General features: G+C 39.9%; 1 protein-coding gene across 3 annotated transcripts in view; it reads left to right on the forward strand.

The window, feature by feature from the left end:
* The window catches only part of lrp2b (low density lipoprotein receptor-related protein 2b), a 48,556-nt gene that overhangs the window by 4,329 nt on the left and 18,739 nt on the right, over positions 1–25,488 (forward strand). For 2 of the 3 annotated variants that reach the window (XM_044179788.1, XM_044179789.1), the window contains exons 7-49: positions 284–400; positions 810–953; positions 1,539–1,655; positions 2,116–2,244; positions 2,529–2,698; positions 2,965–3,188; positions 3,575–3,781; positions 3,922–4,124; positions 4,375–4,515; positions 4,997–5,206; positions 5,424–5,616; positions 5,832–5,957; positions 6,086–6,216; positions 6,911–7,048; positions 7,360–7,638; positions 7,737–7,976; positions 8,120–8,242; positions 8,820–8,936; positions 9,254–9,631; positions 10,010–10,258; positions 10,655–10,863; positions 10,991–11,175; positions 11,367–11,595; positions 11,978–12,155; positions 12,707–12,835; positions 12,938–13,104; positions 13,465–13,608; positions 14,059–14,168; positions 14,792–14,969; positions 15,371–15,584; positions 16,308–16,544; positions 16,668–16,859; positions 17,088–17,560; positions 18,827–19,274; positions 19,462–19,627; positions 20,625–20,783; positions 20,881–21,170; positions 21,734–21,937; positions 22,294–22,536; positions 22,880–23,005; positions 23,189–23,308; positions 24,570–24,701; positions 24,944–25,145. In XM_044179788.1, the coding sequence (XP_044035723.1) occupies positions 284–400; positions 810–953; positions 1,539–1,655; positions 2,116–2,244; positions 2,529–2,698; positions 2,965–3,188; positions 3,575–3,781; positions 3,922–4,124; positions 4,375–4,515; positions 4,997–5,206; positions 5,424–5,616; positions 5,832–5,957; positions 6,086–6,216; positions 6,911–7,048; positions 7,360–7,638; positions 7,737–7,976; positions 8,120–8,242; positions 8,820–8,936; positions 9,254–9,631; positions 10,010–10,258; positions 10,655–10,863; positions 10,991–11,175; positions 11,367–11,595; positions 11,978–12,155; positions 12,707–12,835; positions 12,938–13,104; positions 13,465–13,608; positions 14,059–14,168; positions 14,792–14,969; positions 15,371–15,584; positions 16,308–16,544; positions 16,668–16,859; positions 17,088–17,560; positions 18,827–19,274; positions 19,462–19,627; positions 20,625–20,783; positions 20,881–21,170; positions 21,734–21,937; positions 22,294–22,536; positions 22,880–23,005; positions 23,189–23,308; positions 24,570–24,701; positions 24,944–25,145 (8,371 nt within the window). The remainder of the gene's footprint in view (positions 1–283; positions 401–809; positions 954–1,538; positions 1,656–2,115; positions 2,245–2,528; positions 2,699–2,964; positions 3,189–3,574; positions 3,782–3,921; positions 4,125–4,374; positions 4,516–4,996; positions 5,207–5,423; positions 5,617–5,831; positions 5,958–6,085; positions 6,217–6,910; positions 7,049–7,359; positions 7,639–7,736; positions 7,977–8,119; positions 8,243–8,819; positions 8,937–9,253; positions 9,632–10,009; positions 10,259–10,654; positions 10,864–10,990; positions 11,176–11,366; positions 11,596–11,977; positions 12,156–12,706; positions 12,836–12,937; positions 13,105–13,464; positions 13,609–14,058; positions 14,169–14,791; positions 14,970–15,370; positions 15,585–16,307; positions 16,545–16,667; positions 16,860–17,087; positions 17,561–18,826; positions 19,275–19,461; positions 19,628–20,624; positions 20,784–20,880; positions 21,171–21,733; positions 21,938–22,293; positions 22,537–22,879; positions 23,006–23,188; positions 23,309–24,569; positions 24,702–24,943; positions 25,146–25,488) is intronic. The other variant, XM_044179790.1, reaches the window with a different exon arrangement.

A 25,488-nucleotide genomic window follows, 5' to 3' on the forward strand; every position in this document is an offset into this window, starting at 1 on the left:
CAGTTGAGCAAGAATTCCAAAATCATTTCATACATTTCAGCTATTGGAAAATGTTGCGTTCCTAAACAGGCTTATCCAATACAATATTTATTGTTAAGAAGAGTTAATTTTATTTTATTTTTTTATGGCCAACTTGATTGACATACTGCTTGTATGCCCATACGATGTATAATCACAGATATTCAATTCCAGTTGAAAAATAATGTTATGAAAAAAGGAGTTCTTAAATGTAAAATTTGGTGGAATCCAGAATAAATGTGAGTTCCATCTCTTTATTTTTTAGTGTTTCAGAGCTGTAGCGGCAGTGAGTTCACATGTTCCAGTGGCCGTTGTATTCCTCAACGCTGGGTGTGTGACAAGTTCAATGACTGTGGGGACTACAGTGATGAGAGAGGATGTGGTAAGAAAACTTGTTCTTATGGGTGAACTAATAGTTTGAACTGGAAATTCAGTATGAACATTAAGAGTTTTTTTGAAACATTGCTTAAGTATGAATATGAAGTATGTTGGTATAGCTGAGGACTTACATTTGATAAAAGCACTATGAGAAATATTACTTTGTCAAATGATTGTTTAAAGTGATGGAATAACACATTTTGAAAAACACAAGAGTCTAAAAATTTATATATTTTGGGAATATGTTCATTGACATAGTGAAATGACTACTGACTTTTACAATCCACTCTACAAAAATTAAAATTCTGACACATCATCAAAAATAGATACTGTTTCTTTGCATCACTTAAACAATAGTATGTGGAAATCCTTCTAATTCACAATATAATCACAAGTGTTTCTATGGTTTTTAGACAGTAACTCTCAAGGCTGTTACCCTGGTGAGTGGGGATGCCCAGGCTCGACACTATGTATACAAGTGGGCAAAGTATGTGACGGCAAACCTGACTGTCCTGGAGGAACAGATGAGACCAACTCCACAGCACAGCAAACCTGCAGTAAGTCACACAGATGTACATTTTTCACATGGGTTGGAGAAATCTACACATATTACACTAAACCACAGAAAACATGCAAGAATGCTGCTATGTATGCCTGTTTATATTTGTCTTTATTCCTACAGTGAAAATAGCCTGATCAGAAGAAACACACTGAATTGAATTCAAATTAACTGAATTAAATGTTGCCTAAGTGAGAGATCTGGTCACGCGTAGAACATCCCACATTTGCAGCACTTTCATAGGTCTATAAATGTAGGTGCAAGGGTTTTAGACATTATAGTATATTGTACTCATAAATGTTTATAAAAGTCAGCTGTTGAGACTGTGATATGATCATAGCTTTAGCCTTTCTTATCACCGCCTTCACACAAACCTGGTTTAAGATGAACTTTTTTCAGGTAATTTTCGTAGGGCAAACATTAATGGCCTCCAGACTCAGTTGATGATGGCTATAATGCTGGTCACGATACTGATAATGATGCTCTGGCAGACAAAGCAGCATAGATGATGATGATCCCAACTAAAAACAGTAAAGTGTAACCTAGATTTGACCATGTTGATTTATATGATTTTTACTCACAGGCTTGGAGCAGTGTTCCACCTTGAGCTGCGAGTTCCTCTGCCACCTGTCTCCTCAGGGTGGCGCTTGTTACTGCCCTGATGGTTTCATTGTGGCCAATGATAGCCGTTCCTGTGTAGGTGAGTGTCATATATCATATTTGTTTTTGTGAAAACAAAATGTGTATTTATGGCATTGTTGATAGTGGTGACTACTGACAGCATACACAGGTTTTGGGAAGCTTCTTTAAATGTATACTGCAGTTAGGCAACAGTAGCAAGTTGAGCCATTCAAGAAAACAGCACTTAGTAAGAATGAGGTGATTGATGGAGTTGGATCTGTAGTGGTTCATTTCTGAGATCTCCTAAAATTGTTGCAGGATCTGTGTTCCTGATTACTTCCATGCTAACATAGATACATTATAGGATGCCATATTCTGTAATGTGAGCTCAGAGCTTTTGGTTAAATGGTCTCAGTCTTTTTGTTTTAGATTTTAACGTGAGTCAGCCTTGAAAAGCTAAAAATACTGGCTTAATTTCATGGCACTCTGGTTACAAATTACTGGTATACATCCTCAATAATAATGCCTCTATTGCCCAGACTATAATGACTGTCAGATCTGGGGGATCTGTGACCAGCTGTGTGAAGATCGTCCAGGGACACATCACTGTAGTTGTGCTGATGGATACTTCTTGGAGCAGGGTCATGTCTGCAAAGCCAATGTGTCAGGTACAGGGAGTCACACATCACACAGTAGCTTTATACAATATGTATCTGCTGCTACATAATCTGTGGGGTGTTTCAAAGATAAGGAGACAATACTTTAAAGTGACCATGCAATCTTATTATTAACATAAAATTAGTTTTTTCAACATTTACTACAAGTTCATGTTTTTCTTTACAATGACACAGACGTCTGAAATATGTATATTTTTAGAATTATATCAAATATCTAATATAACTATACCTTTTTGAAATAAATTCACTGCAGAGGCTATTTGTGTTTTTTCCAGCTGGAATGCCACAGCTCATTTTCACCAACGGGGGTGATGTGATGATGGCTGATATACACGGGCGCGTTGTCAGAACTCTGGTGCCATCGCAGGGCAAAGGTTATGCTGTAGGGGTGGCATACCACTGGCACAGCGACACAGTCTTCTGGAGTGATACATATACCAAAAAGGTCAGTCTGGATCATTGTCTGATGAAATTTATGATGACAGTATTCTTTCTCCTTACCTTCTTCATAGCTTCTTTATATGTTTGCAAAACACAAGGTAGTTGTGTATCCAAACTGCACCAGTAGTTCAGCAGCGATAGTTTCTGTTGGCCACTGGGAAGCTGGACTGGAGCAGCTGTGGCTTATATGCTTTTCTCAAGGGCACTAAAGCAGAAGTTGTGTTGGTAAGGAAAACCCATTAATCCCAAACCCTTTCATTCTTTTGCTAGGTATACTCTGCCAACTACAATGGGGGTAACATTAAGGAGGTTCTGACTGCTGCAGTCCAAAATGTCCAGAACCTCGCTGTAGACTGGGTCAACTTCAAACTCTATGTCTTAGAGGCCATGGTGGAGCGTATCGACATGTGCGACTTTGATGGAGGGAATCGGGTCACACTGGTGGCTGAAAACCTGCAGACTCCTCATGGCCTCGTCCTGGACCCTACAGTGGGGTGGGTTTAAATGCTTTAGTCTTTCAAAGCTGCTGAGACTGGCACGCACGTGGCAAACCATATCAGCCATCATTACGTCGGCTGCATGTTAATAACATCTGATTTTGATAAGAGAATACAATGCTATGTAACATTGTATGTAATTTATGTCAGTATTGGTAGTAAAATGAATATTACTATTCGTTTCTAGAATCTTATCTAGCATTTATTTTTTAACTGCACAATGATATTGAAATAAATCTTTGGCAACTCTACAAGACTTCAAATGAATCCTGTTAAAGAACTCTATAATTCTATTATACCAAAAGTTTTTATATCCACTTGACCTGGTATTATATAGCTTATATAGCATCTCTGTAAGTCTTTATTTTTTTGTTTGTTTGCAGCTACATGTTTTTCACAGACATGGGGGTTTCCAGTGAGCAGATGAAGCTCGAACGTGCCTTCATGGATGGCAGTAATCGTGTAGAGCTGGTGAAGAGCAGACTCGGCACTCCAACAGGAATTACCATAGATATTGTCACCCAGAGGGTCTACTGGTCTGACAGCCACTTTGACACGGTGGAGACTGTTACCTACAGTGGCTTGGACAGGTAAAGGTTGCACTGAACATGTTGTCAGTCATTAAAGATTTCTCCTTACCTGGAGAGTAAAGTAAGCTAAAAACGGAAACAATGATGCATCCATGTTGTGCTATCGTTGATGGCCATTCTGAGGTGTTGTTGTGTCCCAGGAAAATAGTCCTCAATGGTGGAACCCAGGCTCCACATCCTTTTGGAATTGCTGTGTTTGAAAACCACGTATTCTTCACTGACTGGACCAAAATGGGTGTGGTGAGAGCCAACCGCTTCAACGGCAGCAGCCCAGCACTCCTTTATCGTACCGCAAAGCGACCGGGCCATGTTGTAGTCTCACACCCTGTCCTGCAACCTGTTGGTAAGGAGATGCACTTCCAACCTGCTGGCATACAATTAATTCCTACTTAACTTAATTTTGTATGTGTTTCCTATTTGGTTTTCCTGTTATTGCTCAGTAGAGATTTTTTTTAAATACTGGCCAGAAACCCACTCTCTCCTTTTGTTTAATACACTCTGAATCCCATTCGTTATGTTTATAAATTAATACTACACCACTATGAAAAACAGCAGTGCTTTCATAAAATGGCCACATCTGTCATGTCCTACAGTGATGAACCCTTGCGGCAGACACAACGGTGGCTGTGAGCACATTTGTGTATTGAGTCACCGCTCCGACAATGATGGTCTCGGCTTCCGCTGCAAGTGTCGGCATGGTTACGACCTGCAGCCTGACCGTCGGACCTGCTTCAGTGAGTTTCTCTTGATTGAGGGCAAAATGACCTGATGTTTGGAGTTGGTCTGTTCCTCAGTTCACAATGTTTTCTGTGTTCTGCTGTCGGATGTTCTTCTTTTTAATTAGTCCAAAATCAATCAATGAAATTTACAGTATTGTAGACACCTTTCCTTAATTGCAATGATTTTATTTTAATTTGTTTACTAATCAAGGTGATGCTCTGATGACTTTAGCCTACAAATGAAGTCATCCATACATAGTGATTATCAAAATTATTCTTAAAATTTTATATATATATATATATATATATTCAATTACTTGAAGGTTTGCATAACATTTAAGCCATAATATGCATTATCATAACATATTTTTGCTTCTCAAGTATTTTTATCTCAATTACCTACCTACCATCAGTAACACATGCAGAGATTTAGGATTAAATTGTTTAGACAGTATGTTTACCTGCTAGTAACCACCACCACTCACTCTTTGAACAGAGGTGAAGGACTTCTTGTTGTTGGCCACCTCTCTGGGGGTTCGGGGAATCCCACTGAACTTATCCCTCCAGGAGGACATCACCCTACCCCTCATGGGGCTAGGAACGTCTTTTTCTGGCTCTGCTGTGGAGTTTGACGGAAACGAGGAAGCCCTTTTCTACAACGACAGGTCCAGGGGCCTCGTGTATAAGTCAAACCTCAATGGCACTGGTGAATTTTTATTATATTTGTGTCATAAAGCACCATTACAAGGGCACTAAGTGAGATCACATTTGAAAACATTTGTTTCTGTTGTGCAAAATGAATTTGTAAGTTCATTTGATACCCATAGGATATAATCATAGTATTACATTTTGTCTTTCAAGGTTCTATTCTTAATCCTGTGTGTCATAACTCCACTGTATTGATTTTCTTTATGCATTCTCAGTCCAACAGATTTTAACAGGCTATAGAGTAGGAACAATTGATGCCATGGCTTATGACTGGACCTCCAAAGTATTGTTTTGGACCACAAGCACCTACAAGTCGGTGGTGGCCTTCAGAGTCACAGACAAGTCCAGACGCGACATTGTGATGGGATTGAGGAACCCAAAAGGAATAGCAGTGCATCCCAGTGCTGGGTCAGTGCTCAGATATATCAGGTGTAAATACTAGAGACTGACTGGTTTGCTCTGAGGAGAATTCAGGTTGTCAAGTACCTTTCATTGTTATCCTGCGTGTTTAGTATTTTCAGAATGTTTTTACTGAAATCTACTGCATTACTCCAGTAATTTAGATTGCTTCTACTTACAGAATAAATGTCCTCTTGTGTGTCTTATCAAATGTTGATCCACAGCTACTTGTTTTGGTCTGATTGGTACCGTCCAGCGGTCATAATGAAAGGCTTCACTGATGGCAGCAATGCTGTCCCTCTGGTCAACACAACACTTGGATGGCCGTATGGACTCGCTGTTGACTATGTGTAAGTGCAGTGATGACAGGATTACAGGATTATGATCTGATTTCAGTGAATAATTCTCAGGCTTTGCTGTGTGGACTACAGTATTTTTTATATTAACTGGTTGATTCCTTGTGATTGGTCTTTGACAGGATGGACAGGCTGTACTGGGTGGATTCCCAATTGCACCAGATTGGTCACATTGGTATTGAAGGATATGGCAGACAGACGTTTACCAATATTGGCCAGATCACTCAACCCTATTCTCTAACAATTTATTCAGGTGGGTTTCTTGGTCTCTCCTCGTGACTCCCACATATTCTAGTATACCTATATTACACATACATACACGTACAATATTATTCAAATTGTATATGATATTATTCAGGTTTATCTTCAGCTTTGACACAATAAAACCCAAACTTTATTATAAACCTCTAAAAATTACTGAACTTTTTTACGAGAATATTTGCATTCATACCAAAACAGTGGTGAGCAGAGGGATACTTAAATTAATGTAATGCCATAATATCAGTATATCCTGTCTAAAACATTAATACTCAATACTATAAACAAGTGATAAGTCTGAATATTTCCTTTCTGCCATATGGGAATGCCGTAGTACCTTTGTTCCTGTACTGACTGGTAAAAGTTACTTAATTCTTCCAAAGTCCAAACTTTCTTTGGGAAATCATAATACTACTGACCTGTATGTAATTTCTCAACATATTTCACTTAAATGAGTTTATAGCATTTAGTATACATTGTTGTGCACTTTCAACACAGTTGCACACTAATAACATTTAATATGATGCATATTTTAGCTCACACTTTGATAAGCCATTTATTGTGCCTGTTCCAAAATGACAATAATAATAATACAGCTACTCGTGACTCATTTATTATATTTTGTTCAAGTGGATTTGTTTTAGTACCGCCTTTTAAAAAAAAAAAGCTGAACCATCTATGTCTTGTAGACTACCTGTATGTGTCTGATACAAGGACCAGAGCAATATTCAAGATGAGGAAGAGGGATGGAGGAGGAAACATTGTGTTTAGACAAGGAGTCACCGGCATCATGAATGTCAAGGCCTACACAGCTGACCTCCACAGCAGTAAGTTCACACACAGGGAGGCATTGGAGTCTGCAGATAGTTTTAACACTCCAACCCTACACTAACTGACGCTGGAAAGTAAAGGCCAAATGCTGAATTGTTTAGATAATAGGACCAAGTGCATTTGACTGCTTGTAGGCAGAGAGAGCAGTGACAAAATGGAGCTAGAAAAGAAGAGAATGATATCCACATCAAATTCTCAAACCAGAATAATCAATGACAGCAGTGCCAGGTCGATAGTTGAGCAGTGAGTCAGCCAGATATAATAATCTAGAAACCCACTGACTGCTTCTTCATCATCCTCCTGACAGCGTTCACCAGCCGGTGCAATATGGTGCCCAACGGGCACTGCAGCCACTTCTGTTTCCCGACTCCCTCCTTCAGTCGAGTGTGTGGCTGTCCGTACGGCATGAAACTTCAGGCCAATCAGAGGGACTGCATCAAGGACGGTTCTGTTCCCCCACCTGACAACAGCTGTGGCGACTACGCCTTTGAGTGTGATGAAGGACAATGTAGGCCCAACTCTTACCGCTGTGATGGAATAGCTGATTGCATAGATAAGACTGATGAGGCTAACTGCACTGATACAGGTGAATGTATAAGAAAATGTGTGCGTTTGAGGAGTAGTGGAAGGAAATTATTGAACAAACAATTTTATTGAACTACCTGTCTCATATATCTTTACCAGGTGCGACCTGTTCTCCACAAGCGTTCACCTGCAACAACAAGCACTGCATCAAGTCCAACTGGCGCTGTGATGGCACGGACGACTGTGGCGACGGTTCTGATGAAATGAACTGTCCCACTCGTCTCCCTACCACCTGTGCCGCCGGTTACTTTACTTGTGATAACAAGAACTGTATCTCTAAAATATGGGTGTGTGACGGTGACAATGACTGCGGTGATGGCTCTGATGAACACAACTGCAGTAAGTATTTAGGGACTGTAGGGACATTTTCAGCACAGTCACCTCAATCAAATTGATTTTACTACATAAAATACTGTGCAATATTATCTTGTAAATGTAATGTAACAAAATTCTGATAAATTAACTGTGTCTGTGATTGAAAGATTCAACCATCACTACATGCCCTCCTGCCTACTTCCTATGTCCCGACCACCGCTGCATCCACAACTCCTACGTGTGTGATGGAGACCAGGACTGCCTGGATGGCTCTGATGAGAAAAACTGTGGTAGGAATCACTATAACTTCAGTCTTTGTTGTGTTCTGTTTTATTTATGTTGATTATTTATGTAAGACAGAACACCTCCTTATTGAGCCAAATAATTTTTTGGGTTCTGAAATACTTTTTTTATTTTTATGCGCCGGCGCAGAGGCATAAAATACAGAGGCATTATGTTTTCGGGTTGTCCGTCCGTCAGACCATCCATTCGTCCCATACTGAACGCGATATCCCAGGAACGCTTTGAGGGAATTTCTTCAAATTTGGCACAAATGTCCATTTGGACTCAAGGATGAACTGATTTGGTCGTTAAAGGTCAAGGTTACTGTGACCTCACAAAACATGTTTTTGGCCATAACTCAAGAATTGATGATCGTATTTCACAATTGGTCGGATTTTGACTTGGCAAACACGTTTTTGACTAAACTCAAGAATATATTCGGCAACTATGACAAAATTTCACACAGCTGTTTAATGGAATACGATGATGAAGTGATGACATATTTTACCCAAAAGGTCTCATCCATTCTGCTTTTCACTTCCTGTCTGTTTTTTTCCCTCTTATTTTTCTCCTTTCCATCTTAAGAGTTTTCCTGTGCCTCCTATGAGTTTGCCTGTGCCAGTGGGGACCAGTGTGTCAGTTCAAGATACCGATGTGATGGAGTGTTTGACTGCAGAGACCATTCTGATGAACAAGACTGTCGTAAGCTATCAACACTGACTGACGCTATAGATAACAAAATTAACTATGTCAGTTGTGTTAATTAGTGATGTAATTCTGATTATATTGTACCACTTGTAATTCTCTCAGCTTTATTGTTGATATTATTATCAGATATCAGATAGAAAATTATTATTGGCATGAATCAATGAAAACGCTATTAAATACATTTAATACACATTACACCTCTGTCTTGATGTTCAGTGTTTCAGTTTTCTGTTGGTGAGTTACTGTAATTTCTGAGAGAAAAAAAAGTTTAATTTATAAAAGTAATTTTTAAATATTTGTTGCTCCTCCAGCCACTCGAGGTCCAGGCCTCTGCCACAAAGATGAGTTCCAGTGCCAGACCGACGGTTTCTGCATACCAGATGAGTGGGAGTGTGACGGCCATCCAGACTGTGAGGATGGATCTGACGAACACAACTCCTGCCTGCCTATCACCTGCAGACCAAACTATTTCCAATGTACCAACAAGTTGTGCATCCCGACAAGCTGGTTATGTGATGGCGACAACGATTGCCAGGACATGAGTGATGAACAGAACTGCCCCACCCCTCCATTTAGTTGTCCCTCCGGACAGTGGCAGTGCCCCACTGACCAGGTGTGCATTGATCTGGACAAGGTGTGCAACGGCCAGAGGGACTGTCCCAATGGAGCAGATGAGTCACCCATCTGCAGTGAGTTTTAAAAATATCATGCATTTTATACATATATATTATATATTTAAGCCTCAGCAAAGAGTATTCCTAAAAAAACAGAATGAATGGAAATTTTATTGTTGTATATCATTAAAAGAGTGTTATGAATAATAAAAAGGTAATACAACAACATAGCAAATAGACTATTGTTAAAATATTTTTAAAAAAGTAGAAGACTGTAGGACATTAACACAAGCGTAGTGCAAATTGATGTAAAAGAATAAAAAAAAAACAAAGACAAACATCACTAAATCGAACAACAGAAATTAAAATCAAAGCAAAAGTCAGCAACAACAAATACAGTATGATGCCTATTAAATGCACAATGCTAACGCACTGTCATGTAATTTCATGAAGACCAAAATGACTGTGCACTAAACAACGGGGGCTGCAGTAACGGCTGTGTCCAAGGACCATTTGGGGCTCAGTGCACCTGTCCACCAGGATTTCAGCTCCTCAATGACTCCAAGACCTGTGAGGACATCAACGAGTGTTTTATCCCAGGTTTCTGCAGCCAGCAGTGCTACAACGAGAGAGGAAGCTTCAGGTGCTACTGCTCAGATGGTTACCTCCTAGAGCCTGATGGACGCACCTGCAAAGCTGAAAGTAAGCAAAAAAAATTTCATTACAAATAAAGCTGCAATTAAACAAGGCTGAACTGATGTAACACAAACAGAAAATAGGTTTTTCAATGATATCCTGAGTGTTTATTAATAGATACATGTCTGTTTTTTGTTTTGTGATAATAAACAAATTAAGTCAGTGAATTACTTGAATCAAAAAAGCGCTATATGCAGCATTTACAGGAGCTTAAAGCAAGGTATAACATAGTAAGATATTAACAACTTTAATAAAAAAAAACAGAATACTATTTGCACAGTTTATTTGTGTATAGTATTTATATGTGGAATTATTCTCTATTTGGAGCATGGAACCATATACACAAAGATACACACTGTAGATAAGAAGTTGGTTGGAAACAAGAAATCTTTCTGCCCGTAGACCCACTAGCAGCTGTACTTCTGGTTGCCCATCGTAGCCAGATCATCGCCAACCGGATCAATAGGAGACCACCTCAGATGCTTCCAGTGATCAGCGGTTCAAGCATCGTGACTGTAGACTTTGATCGCATAACTTCCAGAATCTACTGGGCTGATGCCTCGCAGAAGAAGATATGGAGTGCCTACCAAAACGGCACAGACAGGCAGGAAGTAAGAGAAATGATAGCGCAGATACATTAAAGCAAGAGATTTTTACCCCTGGTCACAGAATTTCTCTAAAGGGTAGAATTTGAAAACTGTGCAACATTGTCAGTTCAATGTGTCCCTGTTGTTCTAGGTATTTTCCACTGGTCTGATGGTACCAGAGAGTATAGCTGTGGACTGGGTGGGTCGGAACATTTATTGGACTGACTCTGTCATGGAGAACATAGAGGTCTCCACTCTGGACGGTCGCTTTCGGAAAGTCCTCCTCACCAAGAATGTTACCAGCCCCCGCGGACTTGTTTTAGACCCCCGTAACTAGTAAGTAGAGACTCTTTGGGAGAAATTGACAAGGGCATTAAGATGTTCTTTAATTTGATATTAAATTATTGTCTTTTTAGTTTTATGTTTAACTCCATAATTCTTTATAAAATCTTTCAACACTTTTGAGCACCTAAACAACAACAAGACCATTTTATCAAATCTCCTTATCACACTGTCTTCCCTCACAGCACCAACCTGATGTTCTGGTCAGATTGGGGTCAGAACCCCAGGATCGAACACGCCAACATGGATGGATCCATGAGACAAGTCATTGTCAGCACTAAGCTCTACTGGCCCATTGGCCTGGCTCTGGACTACACCACGCGCAGGGTCTACTTTGCTGACGCCTACCTCAAATATATTGACTACTGTGACTATGATGGCAATAACCGCCATCAGGTCATGGCAAGTGACATGGTAGGTTTAGTTTGATTCAGTTATTTTAGAAAAAACAAAGGGGATATGTGACCCATGGTGACAAATCATTATTCAAACCAGAAAAAAGAGAACAACAAAAGCTGTTTCATACCTCAATGCAACAAGATGAAGCAAAAGTAATTTTAACTCCTCTGTCAAAAGTATTTTTCATTGTCAGAGATTATTATCACTGTTTTGGGTGTATATCAAAATTGTAATAGACTAAAAACTAACACAACCTTCTTTTGGCTGTGACTCATGATAAGATATGAATGGGTGTAAACATATCAACATAAATCAGCGTGGTGCTGAAATGGACATCTGAGAATAAAACTTTCATTGAATAAATAGTTTATTCCTGTGCATGCCCACCTCACACCAGGTTCTCCAGCACCCACACGGTATGACCATCTTCGAGGACAACATCTACTGGTCGGAGCGCTACACCAGTAAGGTGATGAGGACAAACAAGTTCCATGGTGGCAACATCACCACTCTGATGAACAATGTCTATCAGCCCATGGGCATCGTTATGGACCATCCTATCAAACAGCCCACAGGTAACTTCCAATTAAACAGCAAATCTTGCTTTATACTTGTAGTTTAAGTGTATTAAATGTAAATAATGTTTTGTGTTGATGCAGTGTAGGTAGGTAAAAACATGTCTTATCTGTAATCAGTGAGTATAAATTGAGTTGTTGTTTGTTGAACTTTATATCTTCTTGAAAGCATGCTCCTGAAGTTATGCTAACCACATGTTTTGTCTTTAAGGAAAACAAATTTTCTTACAAAAATCCTCATTTGCACCGTAAAAATATTTTACTATATCAGAAGCTGCAACAAGAATTTGGAGCAAACCAAAGAACTCTGGTAATTAGCATAAACAGCAGTAGCAACCATAGCTGAAAAGAAAAAAAAAGGCTGATACTAAAATAAACTTAATCAAGCTAGACAAATTAACTCATGCACTAATGTAGTGTATGTAAAAACTGCACCACAATGGCTGCACCAAATTATCATTTTAGTATGAAAAATTGCATTGCATGTTTAAATACTATGTCAAATGTCATATTAAGTCTGATTGAAGGTGACACTGTGGTTTTGTATTTAGCCATCAACCCATGTAGAGAACACCTGTGCACTCAGCTGTGCCTGCTGTCAGGCCTGAGACCCAGGTACTACACCTGCCACTGTCAGTCTGGCTGGAAGCTGGATGCTGACAAACGCACCTGTTTCAAAGGTAATGTCGCTTTTACAGTAGCTTTTATTTTTTACAGTGCTCTATGCACAGGATTTAACCGTGCGTATTATGTTCCCCTCATCATGCGTACTTCTAATCTAGATGAGGCTCCCTTCTTGATGGTGGTGAGAGATTCAGTGATTTTTGGCATTCCTCTGGACCCCACTGACCCTTCCAACAATGCAATGGCCCCTGTGTCTGGCATCAGCCAGGGGCAGGACATCGACTTTGATGACCAGGAGCAGCTTGTCTATTGGGTGCAGAGCACTGTAAGTGGAGGTCTTAAATTGAGCCTTGGAGCAATGTTTTATGATATATAATGAATTTATTGTGATATGAAGATAGCTTTCGATTAAAATGTGTTATTACAGGCAATTGTGTAAATCATATCCCATGTTGTTCTTAAATAGTATCCCTGTAGAAGAGAAGCAAGATATTCTTCAAAGCCTAACCTTTTTCTTAAGTTGAATATTTTTAACAACATGAATTGGAAATGTATGGTTAATTGCTAATGTGCATATTTCCTTCTGTTTTTTTGTGTTCTTTTTTTATGCAGTACTTGAGTAGCTACATTTTCTAAATGGCTTGTATCGAAGCATTGTCTCTGATTTTAATATCTCTAATATTAGGGTTCTATATGGCAAGTGAAAACCAGCGGTACCAACAGGTCTGAGTTTGCTCCAGCTGCTTTCATGGGCTCACCGTCTGGTCTGGCTTTTGATTGGATAAGCCGAATAATGTATTACACCAATCCCACTGTTAAAGCCATAGAGGTAAGCACCTTTTGAGACAAAAATAATGAGTGGTGATTGTTGATTAATGGGAAATAGAGCCCAACATTGCCAAAACTAGCCTCAGATGACAAGGTTAGACAAAATTACTAGATTAAACATGTAAAAGGTAAATGACAATGGAATGATGAAGAGTACACTGTAGTGTTGTTATATTTAACTATTTTTGAAAAACAAACATGCTCCTTCCATTTTCTATTATAGCACATTCAATTTCTAATCAAATTAAATCAAATCTGTTTAATTTGTGTATTTTATTTATTTAGTATATATTTATTTTGTTTCCTTTAATGTGCAGTTCATATTTTACCAGGAGTGTTTTTCATCCTAACCAAAAATTTTTATGCCTTTTTGTCAATTTTTTATCACTTACTGTCTGTTTTTGTATCGTCATGGTGCAAGTAAATAAACAAAACTTTACACTTGACTTAGGTTATCCGTGTGGATGGAAACCAGCACTATAGGAAGACCCTCATCACCTTCACTGGCAAACCAGAGGGAGCAGGAGAGCCCATTGGAATAGCCCTGGATCCAGCCCGAGGGTAAAGCATCTGTTCACTGAAAAAAGAAAACTTTGGAGTATTTGCTGTGTTACTTGATGATATGTTCCATGTCACTAAATTTAAATGTCAGTTTCTGTGGGTAAAATGTCCAAACATATTTAATGCTCGTCCTTATTTCTGTGTTCTGATGGCGAGCACAATACTTGTTCATTTGTATTTACATACGTGCATTCGTACATACTTGCTGGCACTGGAAAGACAGAACCAATAGACCAGGACCTCATTAACTGGACAGCAGTAATTGAGCAGGCGGACAAAGGCAAATTGGTCTAATTGTTTGAAAGACCATGATGTGATTGGAAACTAAGAGGATGTATTTCTCCAACAGCAACATGTCTATCTCAATCGTGTTTCTTGTGATGTAAATAACCCAATATATAAACAGTAATAGGTAACATAGTCAAACATTGGTGCCTGCATCTTAGCATTTTTGCACAGTTGGTAAAAATAATGTATCTATGTATACTCTGAATGTTGTTTTGCCAAGAGAAGATTTTTTCACATATTAAAAAAGAGTCGGTCATCATGCTGTACATATCAAAGGTTTTAAATTGAGCTTACTTTCTTTAGTTGTTTCTCACATTTACACTTTCCCTTCACAGGAAATTGTTTTGGACAGACAAGGGGTCAGACAATAGAGTTCCTCCAAAGGTTGGCAGCGCTGACATGGACGGAGGAAACCTCACGAACCTCTACACAAGCAATCTGGCTAACATAGGATTCATCGCTGCTGACATCTCTAACAGGAAACTGTACTGGGGTGTGTCAGGCTCAGGAGTGGTATGTACAGTGTATATGCTCAACCTATAGACTAAGAACAAAAATGTAGTCAGTTGCTGTACATTGCAAGTGCAAGCTGGATTTTTGGGATGTCGAGGGGAATAAATTCTCCTCAACTGAGTTTACCCTCCTTTTTTTCTGCAATAGTTTAACTTTTATGTAAATTTTATTATTCATAATTATCCTTATCCTTTTAATACTTATCAGTGTTACACTATACCACAAGTAATTTACACCCCACTAATCTGATGTGTAACCCTTATTTGTTTAATTCATGTTCTATTTGATGTTATGTCACCTCTTGTGCTATTCCTTTGCTTGTAGTTTCATCGTCATCGTGGTCCTGATTCAACTATTTTCAGTAACATCTTCCTCTTTGCTCTCTTTTCTTGTTTTCCCAGATCGAGAGTGGCACCATGGATGGAGTAAGCAGGGTGACTGTGGTGAGTGGCCTGTCCCATCCATGGGGGCTGACGATCTACCAGAACCATCTCTACTACACCGACCTGGATTACGAGGTCATTGAGAGGGTGGACAAGGACACCGGCGCAAATATGGTGGTGATGAGGAGCGGCATGTCTGGTCTGCGTGCCCTCAAAGTACATGCCAGAGACAGTACGTGGATTGACTATTTTTTAATTTAATTCAGAGGTGTCTGGATGAAAACACAAAAAGAGCTCAAGGACAGACTGTCTATTATGCAGCGGGTAATTACTGCCAGTGAATGAGTGTAGGAGTGTAGTGTCCTACTCAAGGACAGCACACAGCAGGATCAAGCACCACTTGTATTTCATCTTTTTGTGTTGGTAAGGCCTTTTAACATTACAGTCCTCATAGTTTTTTTTCTTTATCAAAATAAATGAATAATGTGTGTATTATTCATCAGTTATAAGAAAAAACAAGTTCATAAGGTAATGGTAAACAGAGGATTTAATAACTTTGAATGCTCTTTGAATTACAACTGAACATAATAGTGCATAGTAACAAGTCACCCAAATATTTAACAAGAAGAAGACAAGCCTCTGAGGATCTCAGGGAGTGAGATAAAACTATTGTTTGAGCAAATATTGAGAAAAAGAAATTCAAACTTGCTTAGTTTAGATAAAAATAAAAGATGTTCTCTTATATACCATTGAAATTGTAAGTCAGAGATTCTGCACAGCACAAAAAGTTCAGTTGTAGGAAGATGGCAAAAATTTTTCGTATGAGGAGAAAATTGCAGCTTCCTTCCCTTGTTTAAATGTTGTTCGGTTGTCTATCTGCATAACAGTAATATGGGCTCATATGAGGCTCCAGTAATGCTCACCTCCACCACTCTCTTTCTCTCTCCCACCTCAGACACAGCAGGGACCAGCAACGCCTGCAGCTCAAACAACGGGGGCTGTGCCCACCTCTGTCTGCCCAAACCCGACGACCAAAAGACCTGTGCCTGCACCACAGGTTTTTACCCCTCTCAAGATGGCTCCCGCTGTGAACAGTATGAATCTTTCGCAATTGTCTCCACCCCCAAGTACATCCATGGCTTCCACATAAACAGTTCCGACCACTCTGTGGCTATGGTGCCTGTCGGTGGACGTAAGTTGGCTTAATCGTTCTGCATTATGATGTTTGAGCCTGTTTTGCAAATTGTACAGCTTTTTCTGTAAATTGTTGGATATAAATACCAAATTATCAGTAGCATTTTTAAATCTTTTGCAGCTTCCTACTCCATTAAGGGCAAGTTGGACCTCCATGTCGAATCTGGCTTTGTATACTGGACTGACAACAGCACTTCCACCTCATACAGGGGCATATTCAGGGCCAAAACAGATGGAGGGTATTACAGCAGTGTCATCAACTCAGGTGTTGGAAGAGGAGGTATCCAAGGCCTCGCTGTAGACTGGGTTGCAGGTATGAAGCCACTCAACCATCCAACCATTATCTTTACAGGGAGGCTCTAGGAGTAAAGATATTAACTAGTACTTAAAAAAAAAGTAAAGGTCATACATTAATAATTCACTAAAGTGTATTCATCAACTAAAACCTTTTTGTTACCCTGTCGAGCACTATAGCTGTGTTTCTCTCTTTGCGGTAATCTTATCATTCTCGTCTTTCCCATCTCTCCATTCACTTTCTTAGGTAATTTGTACTTCACCAATGCCTTTGAGAGCCAGACCTTCCTGGAGGTGTTTGCCATCAACACCACTTACCGAATGATTCTCTTCAAGTCCTCCCAGGACCAGCCCCGTGACGTGGCTGTCAGCCCCAAGCTTCGCTACCTCTTCTGGACTGATGGTGGCCAAACACCCAAGATTGAGCGTGCCCTGCTGGATGGCACCAACCGCACTGTGTTAGCATCAGAAAGCCTAGCGTCACCTCGTGGCCTTACCATTGATTACACCAATGATTTCCTCTACTGGACTGATGATGTTCTTGATATGATCTCCCGAATGGCCACTGACGGCACACAGAGGCAGATTATCCGGTATGGGAGCCGGTATCCATCTCCAACAGGAATGGCTATATTTGGAAACTACATGCTGTGGGTGGATAAAAAGCTTGGGAAGCTCTTCCAGGCCAATAAGGACCCTGCCAATTCCGACCAGCCAGAGGTGAGAGTTAAATCTGTTTAATTTAATACACAGTTTTAGCTTTCATGATGAGGCTGTTTTGTGATCTTCCCTTGAAATAACTAAATCATTTGTATAATTTACAGAATTTGTTTGGGAAACACAATATGTGAGCTCAAATATCACAGGGACTCTAGTCAATTTATGACCAAAATTTCCTGTTGTTAGAACCACATGCACATAAACATTGTTTAGTTAATCTTAAACAGTGTCGTCATAGTTTTATGGCATCTATACGACGGCTGCAACTAATGATTATTTTCATTATTGACTAATCTGCTGATTATTTTCTCAATTAATCGATTCATCATGTGGTCTATAATGCCTTGCCTTGTTTTGTCAGATAGATATTCAGTTTGCAATGGTCCTCACATTTGAGAAGTTGGAACAAACAATTGGCACTTTTGCTAAAAAAAATGTCTTAAATGATAAATTTATTATTACAATAGTTGCAGATTATTTTTTTGCCAATCGACTAATCGATTAATCAGTTACTTGTTTCATCTCTGATCTACCTAATCTAATCTGATTTTGGCATAATAGCTCATTTCAAAGCAGCTTTCCAATCCAATCAGAAAGTAATCTTTCTTTGAGCTGGACAAAAAGGAGGGCAGTGAAAAGCATTTAGCAGCTGCAATAACAGTTAACAATGGGAAATATCAAATGTTGTGTAGGTAAGGAATGACATAGGTGAAGGCTGGGTTGGTGGTAGAGTTGAAACGATTAGTCCATCGACTAGAAAATACATAGAAAATAGAATATTTATTGGAAACTATTTTGATAATTGATTCGTTTTAATCATTTTTCATGTAAAAATGCCATCTCCTCAAGTCTTCTCTGCCATCTTCTCAGATGTGAGGATTTGCTACTTTGTCATATATGAAAGTAAACTGAATATCTTTTGACTGTTGGTCAAATAATACAAGAATTTTGTAGATATCAACTGGGTTTCTAACAAATGTTTTGACATTTTATAAACCAAAAGATGAATCAAAAATGTAATTGGCAAATTCATTGAAAATGAAAATAATCTTTAGTTGCAGCCCCAGTTGGTGGTGCATTTCAGCATGAAATCCATCAACCACTGGTCAATTAATTAGTTAGCGTCAATGGTACCAAAGTAAGAGCTATCGAGGCAGACAGACTGTGTAACATTAAGAGTCAGTTGAGAACAATTAGTGATCCTGCTGTTAACATGCTACGCCCATGCCACTAAATAACACAACAAATTTCTTTCAATGGTACCAGGTAATTCGAGACAGTCTTGATGGACTGATGGATGTCACTGTCTTTGACGCTCATGTCCAGCCTACGTCTGCCAACCAGGTGGGCTTTAACCCATGTCAAGAAGATAACGGACGCTGCCAGCAGCTCTGCTTCGCCATGCCAGGCCAGGAGAAACCAAAATGTGGCTGTGCACATGGGTCTCTCCTTAGTAATGGAGTAACGTGTGGTTACGGACAAGATGAGTTTCTAGTTTTCACCACAGACTACACAATGAATAGCTTGAGGTTAGACCCTGCGGATCACAGTACCCCCTATCCAACGGTGAACTTGGGCTACAACTTGATGGCCTTGGATTATGACTTCAAGGAGAAGCGGATTTTCTTCACCCAGTATGTAGGGATTGGTCGGAGCAGAATTGGCTACATCACCATGACCTCCATCCACAGTCCACCTGTCATTATAGCTACAAGTGAGTTGAGCATTAATTGTTACTGTGTTCCATTTGTGGGACTCCATCTTGTAATATTTTGTTTTTCCTGTTTTATTCTCACTCTCCTCTCTCACCGTGTTTCAATTTCTCATTTCCTTCATGATCTTATCATTGTTTTTGTCTCTCTTTATTCAATATCCTCTCCTCTCTCTGTTACACTGCTCAGATTTGGATGACCCAGAGGGATTGGCGTATGATTGGGTCAACAAGCGTCTCTACTTCACTGACTACTATACACGCAATGTCCAGTCCATAGGGGTCGATGGGATGAACCGCTCAATCATTGCCCATGCAAACCATCCCAGAGGCATCATTGTTGACCCCTGCTATGGGTAAAAGCACCAGATCATTACTTCACTACTAGGTGTGGGCGATAACGCAAAATTTGGGTTCAATCCATTTAGTAATACAGGGCCAGAATCACCAATATAGATACTGATACCAGTACTTTCATGATTCATGAGACAAAAAGGTTATATTCAGCCATTTTCATATTTCAGGTTTTAGGTATATTATTTTTTTTAATTCCATTAAAATAATTAACCAGTTTCAATGGGCTGAATATATTAGACTAATTGAATGTCTGAATATAGTCTCCCATATTTAATAAGTCTACTAAAGTAACAGCTAATGATGACCAATTACAGTAACATAATGCTGAAGATCCGACATGACTAAAATATTAATTTCACTACTATATACCTGGATATTCCTTACCTGAGCCTCTCTGTAAAGACTTTGCCAGTGAGCTCTGTCTCTGTGTCGGGGTCTGGTTTTTTGTGATGTGTTTAAACACATTTGTGGTGTTGCCACAGTATGGAACAGCCTTCCTATACACATTGCAGTTCACAATGTTTTCATTCACAGCTGTGTAATATCTCCAAATGATGCTCCTCTTTAGTTCAGTGATCACTGCAGTATGTGTTGGATTAAACTAGGCACGGTGCGTGCCGCAGTGCACACACGTATGTTTTTTGAGTGCACAAAACACATTGACAGCAGTGGAGAAGCAAAGAGTACATGCACTACGATGCGTTCACGACAACGGAGCGTTGTTTGCTGTTCTACTCTTTGATGAAATACAAATAGGTACAACATAGAAGAGAGAAACGTATCCCTTTTTTGGTATCGATCCCATTGACACTAGAATCGATCTTCAAAAACGAGACTTAGTATCTGTAGTATCGATATTTTGGTATTGATCCGCCCACCCCTATTCACTACCAAATGTCTAAAGATTGGACACATATGTAACGATTGCTGTATTCACTGTGGTGTGATCATCAAGTATATCCATGAGCTCCTCTCCTCCCTTCTCACTCTGCCCAGTTACCTGTACTGGACTGACTGGGGAACTCCAGCTAAGATTGAGAGAGCTACATTGGGTGGAAACTTCCAGACTGCCATCATCAACAGCAGTCTGACAACGCCCAATGGCCTATCTCTGGATTATGAGGAAAGGATGCTCTACTGGGCTGATGCTTCATTGTATGTTCAGTTTTTTTATATATATATACTGTATTGCAGCACATCCCATACTGCTCACATTTTGTTTGACTCTTGTCCCCCCCCCCACTTCCCTCAGAGATAAGATTGAGCGGGCCACTCTGACTGGTGAGAACCGACAAGTGATCTTGCAGGGGGTCCAGTACCCGTATGCCATGACTGTCTTCAAACAGGACATCTTCTGGACCGACTGGACTGAGAGAGCCGTCTTTAGGGCTGGGAAGGATGATGGCTCTGGCTTCGCAGTGCTGGCCCAGAACCTGCAGTACCGACCAAACGACATACATGTTTATGCCGCATCTAAGCAGGAGAGCTGCTCCAGCTCCTGTCAGCAGTTCAACGGAGGCTGCAGTAATGTCTGTGTTCCTGGTAAGAGCAGACTCTTACTTGTGGGTGCTACTAAATAAGGCACTGAATGCCCTCTAATACTCAATTCAAGTTACACAGCAACCAACATAAAAAGACAGGTGTTATTATACAGGTGACCTACAATTTTCCCTGGATAGATCACCTAATTTGCTGAATTTCCTAATTTGAACAGTTTTATTTTGTGCGTTTCATTCATCATTTTTGGTGCCTGTGTCTGGAATCTCAGATGTAATGAGGTCTTCATTTCTGTTGCAACTTTGATTCAGGCTTATAAGATGTAATACCTTTCTTACAATAAAATCCGCCATAAAAATCTCTTGAAGCTTTAACCTTGATAGAGACAATAAGGGTAATTATTCTGTTTTTCAAGTGAGTGGTTAACTTAAAGTTAGAACTTGCTCACTAAGACTTTAGAGCAAGTAGAGAAAGTTCTGAACATCCTAAACAACACAAAGAGACACACAGTAGTACTTATTAAAAAGACTAGATTAAGATTATCTCTGTGTTCCCTTCAATTCCTCTCCATTCTTAAATTCCCTCACGTCCCATAATCTCTCTTGCAGGTCCATTGGGCCCAGAGTGCCAGTGTCCTCATCAGGGGAAGTGGTACCTGGCTAACAACGGCAAAGACTGTATCCAAGACACAGGGAAACGCTGTCAGCCAGAGCAGTTTACCTGTCTCAATGGTAACTGCATCTCAGCACGCTGGAAGTGTGACGGCTACAATGACTGCCATGATAACTCGGATGAGTTGGAGAGAGTGTGTGGTGAGAGATTTAATCAGACTTTAAATAGTTGCTAGTTACCATTTTGAGTGGACAGATAGAAGCAAACCAAGTAAGAAAGCACATTTTAAAATGTTGTACATACAACACTGAAGATTTTTTGGCAGTTTAACCCCTCATTAGATGTAAATCGGGCTACGCAATGCCGACATTGGAAAGGGATGCACACATTTTGTTATTGGCTTTGAATTATTGCTGCCTGTGGTTTGTAATTAGGAAAATAGTAATGTCCATTTGTTACTGTGGGTTATAGCTTTTACGTGCTATTAAAAAAAGAGCCTAAAACAAATATCATGGCAAGGAAGTAAATCAGCTCAATCATTGTTCTTCCTGCCCAGCCTTCCACACCTGCTCAGCCATGGACTTTACCTGTGACAATGGGCGCTGCGTGCCACTCAGCTACACCTGTGACTACACAGACGACTGTGGTGACAACAGTGACGAGCGAGGCTGCCCCTTCCCCACATGTAATCCCGCTACTGAGTTCACCTGTGCCAATGGACGCTGCATCAGTGCAGCCTTCGTCTGTAATGGCCACAACGACTGCCGAGACAACGCCACCTCTGATGAAGTCAACTGCCGTGAGTGATGATTAGGCTGATCAAGGGGTAGATTCATCAGCTGATGGATTGATTATAGTACAAAATTAGATATTTCCTGTACACATGTTGCAACAGCAAGATTGGAAAATGGTTAGGAAATAACGTCATCGGTTCCATTGCATGAGTAACCACCAGTTTAAGTTCCCTTGACCTAAGCTTTACTCAGGTGCCAACAGAGAAGAATGTCACGGTTGTAATATCCACCTTCCGGATGTGATTCTGTGATTCTCTGAATAAGAGGCATATGTCCAGTCTCACAGGACAGCCCCTGGCCCTGTGTTTTTGATCCTGTGGTTGATGTTTTGATCTTTGCCCTCTTCAGCTGACAGGACATGTCCTGTGGGCCAGGTTAAGTGTGACTACACCAACATCTGCATCTACCCTGAAAACCTGTGTGATGGCTACAACAACTGTGGAGACAACAACGATGAGAATCCTCTCTTCTGTGGTAAGTTGATCACTCAGCATTTGTTCTGCTGCTGAGTGAGAGAGTGTAAGAAAGAGAGAGAGAGAGCGAAAGAGAGACATGCTGGTAAGAACCCACAAAGTTTATGTTCTACCTGCTGAGTAGATTCAGTAGAGCTCTACATGGATATGTCAGAATCTGTGGATTTGTGTTACTGTGCTACAGCGAGTCGCACATGCTCTCCGGATTGGTTCCGCTGCGATGGAGGGAAGTGTATCCCTGACTCATGGGTGTGTGACTTCGTCCAAGACTGCAGTGATGGGACAGATGAACCTCCTTCCTGTGGTGAGTTCTCTGCATTTACATTTGACATTTTGGCTTTTTAGACAAGTGCAATTTATATTCAGAGAGCATGCTCACACTTTTGACTGGGTAGTTACCAGCCATTACTTTTATGTTTCTAGTATGATTTTGAGTTTGTGTAGTAAGTCAAGGTGTATTATTAATTATGCAGTTGAAATACTGATTTCCCTGGTCATTGATCAGTATTTCTTAAAATGGCAATCATAACCTTAAGCTATATTTATTAAGTTAACTTTTACTTTAAATCCAGCAGTCATTTTGTCGGAATAGATGGCCAGCTTTTCACTGAGGACACTGAGGAGAGGAAGAAAGGAAAAGTCACCATGAGATACTGAAGGAGAGAGCAGTATGTGTGTGTGTGTGTGTGTGTGTGTGTGTGTGTGTGTGTGTGTGTGTGTGTGTGTGTGTGTGTGAAAAGAGCAGAATGGGCCTGTGGCCTTTTAGGTGCGTGTGTTTGTGTGTGTTGGCACTGGGTAGTCTATAACTTAACTATAGCCTGCTCTAGAAAAATTTCAAGGAAAGGAAACATTACAAATTAAGTGCCACATGTGAGGAGGGATGTGATTGTTTCTACAGTTTCAACAGCCATGTTCATATTCAGCCTGTATTGTTATTACGTCATCATACCATTAAGTAATACTAATAATAATGAAGACAGTTGTATTAACCTGCATTTATTTCACCAAAGCCAAATAGTCTATTTAGGCTGGTTATTGTGTTACATCTACATTGTCATAATCTTTTCAAATAAGCTGATGATCATATTTTAAAAAATCAAATTGGCTTAAAGTTTGATTATTATGGAGGTGTAATCAATAGAAACTATATATATGCAGCAGTAGTGATAGGTTAGTGTGTAGCCTAAGTGAAATTGTGTTCCTTGGTAAGCTATGTTTAGGCAGGTGAAAGACAAATGGACAAACATAGGCATAATTGACCAGCTAACAGTATTGGTATCTGCATATATTTTTGTAAACAATTTGTTATTGATATCAATAATTTTCATATCAGTGCATCCCTCACTTTTTTGTCTGTTTGACTGCTGCATGAATGCAAATTATGTACTGTATACATATGTATGCAAATTATGTAGAATAATTTAATGTGGGAACAGCAGTGATTTGCATTTGGCGCATCTAGGTCGACAAAGTGGTACTCAAAAAATTTGTCCAGGGTTAGCATGTCTGGAGTAGATCTCTTAATGCCTCTTGAAAATGATTTCTCTTTCTTTGTTTCTGTGCAGAGGATCAAATAAGAACATGCAGTCCCAGCCTGTTCACTTGTACCAATGGAAACTGCATCCCTCAGTCAATGGTCTGTGATGGCAACAATGACTGCTGGGACAACAGTGACGAGGCTCCTGAACTGCAGTGTGGTGAGATAGCACTTAGGCATTTATTTATTACATTACGTGTTAGTGGCTAGAAACATACTATACACTATATTTTCTCAGCTCTATTCCATGTCTCATCGGAATTTTGCCTGCTCAAACACTTTTATTATGTGTGCTCTTAAAAAATCTTTACAGCTAAATGTGTGATCTTGCACATGTTTATGGTATCGTATAGTTTATCCATCACCGGTTGACCCTTCTTATCCTCTCCCGGTGTCCCGCAGGCCAACGGACCTGCAGTTCCAATCAGTTCACCTGCCCAATCTGGTACCCTGGCCACCCACGCTGTGTGCCGTTAAGTTTTGTGTGTGATGGGGACAAAGACTGTGCCAACGCGGCTGATGAGCTCAAGAATTGCCCCAACCGCACCTGCCATATGAATGAGTTTGCCTGTTCAAATGGGCTTTGCATCCTCCTCCCCTACCAGTAAGTAGAAAGTGTGTGTGAGTGAATAAAAGTAGACATTAGGGATTGGCAATATGGCCAAAATCTTCTATGACAGTGTATGTAATTTTATATCACAGACGGTGATATAACGGTATATATCACGACGATACAGTAACTGTTCTGTAAACTCAATTAAGAAATGGTTTAAAATAACCATACCGTACTGTACTTCATCACATTTGATTATTTTCTTCTTTTATTTGGAACTTCCATACAAACAAAAACAATTCCTCCTGCTCTGTATTTACAATTTCACTCTCCTCCTCCACGTTTTCTTGTCACTCTCTTCTTCTGCGGCAGTTGGCAAAACAGGCTTAGAGGT

Source organism: Siniperca chuatsi, linkage group LG20, assembly GCF_020085105.1.
Source record: "Siniperca chuatsi isolate FFG_IHB_CAS linkage group LG20, ASM2008510v1, whole genome shotgun sequence".
Classification (NCBI taxonomy): Eukaryota; Metazoa; Chordata; class Actinopteri; order Centrarchiformes; family Sinipercidae; genus Siniperca; species Siniperca chuatsi.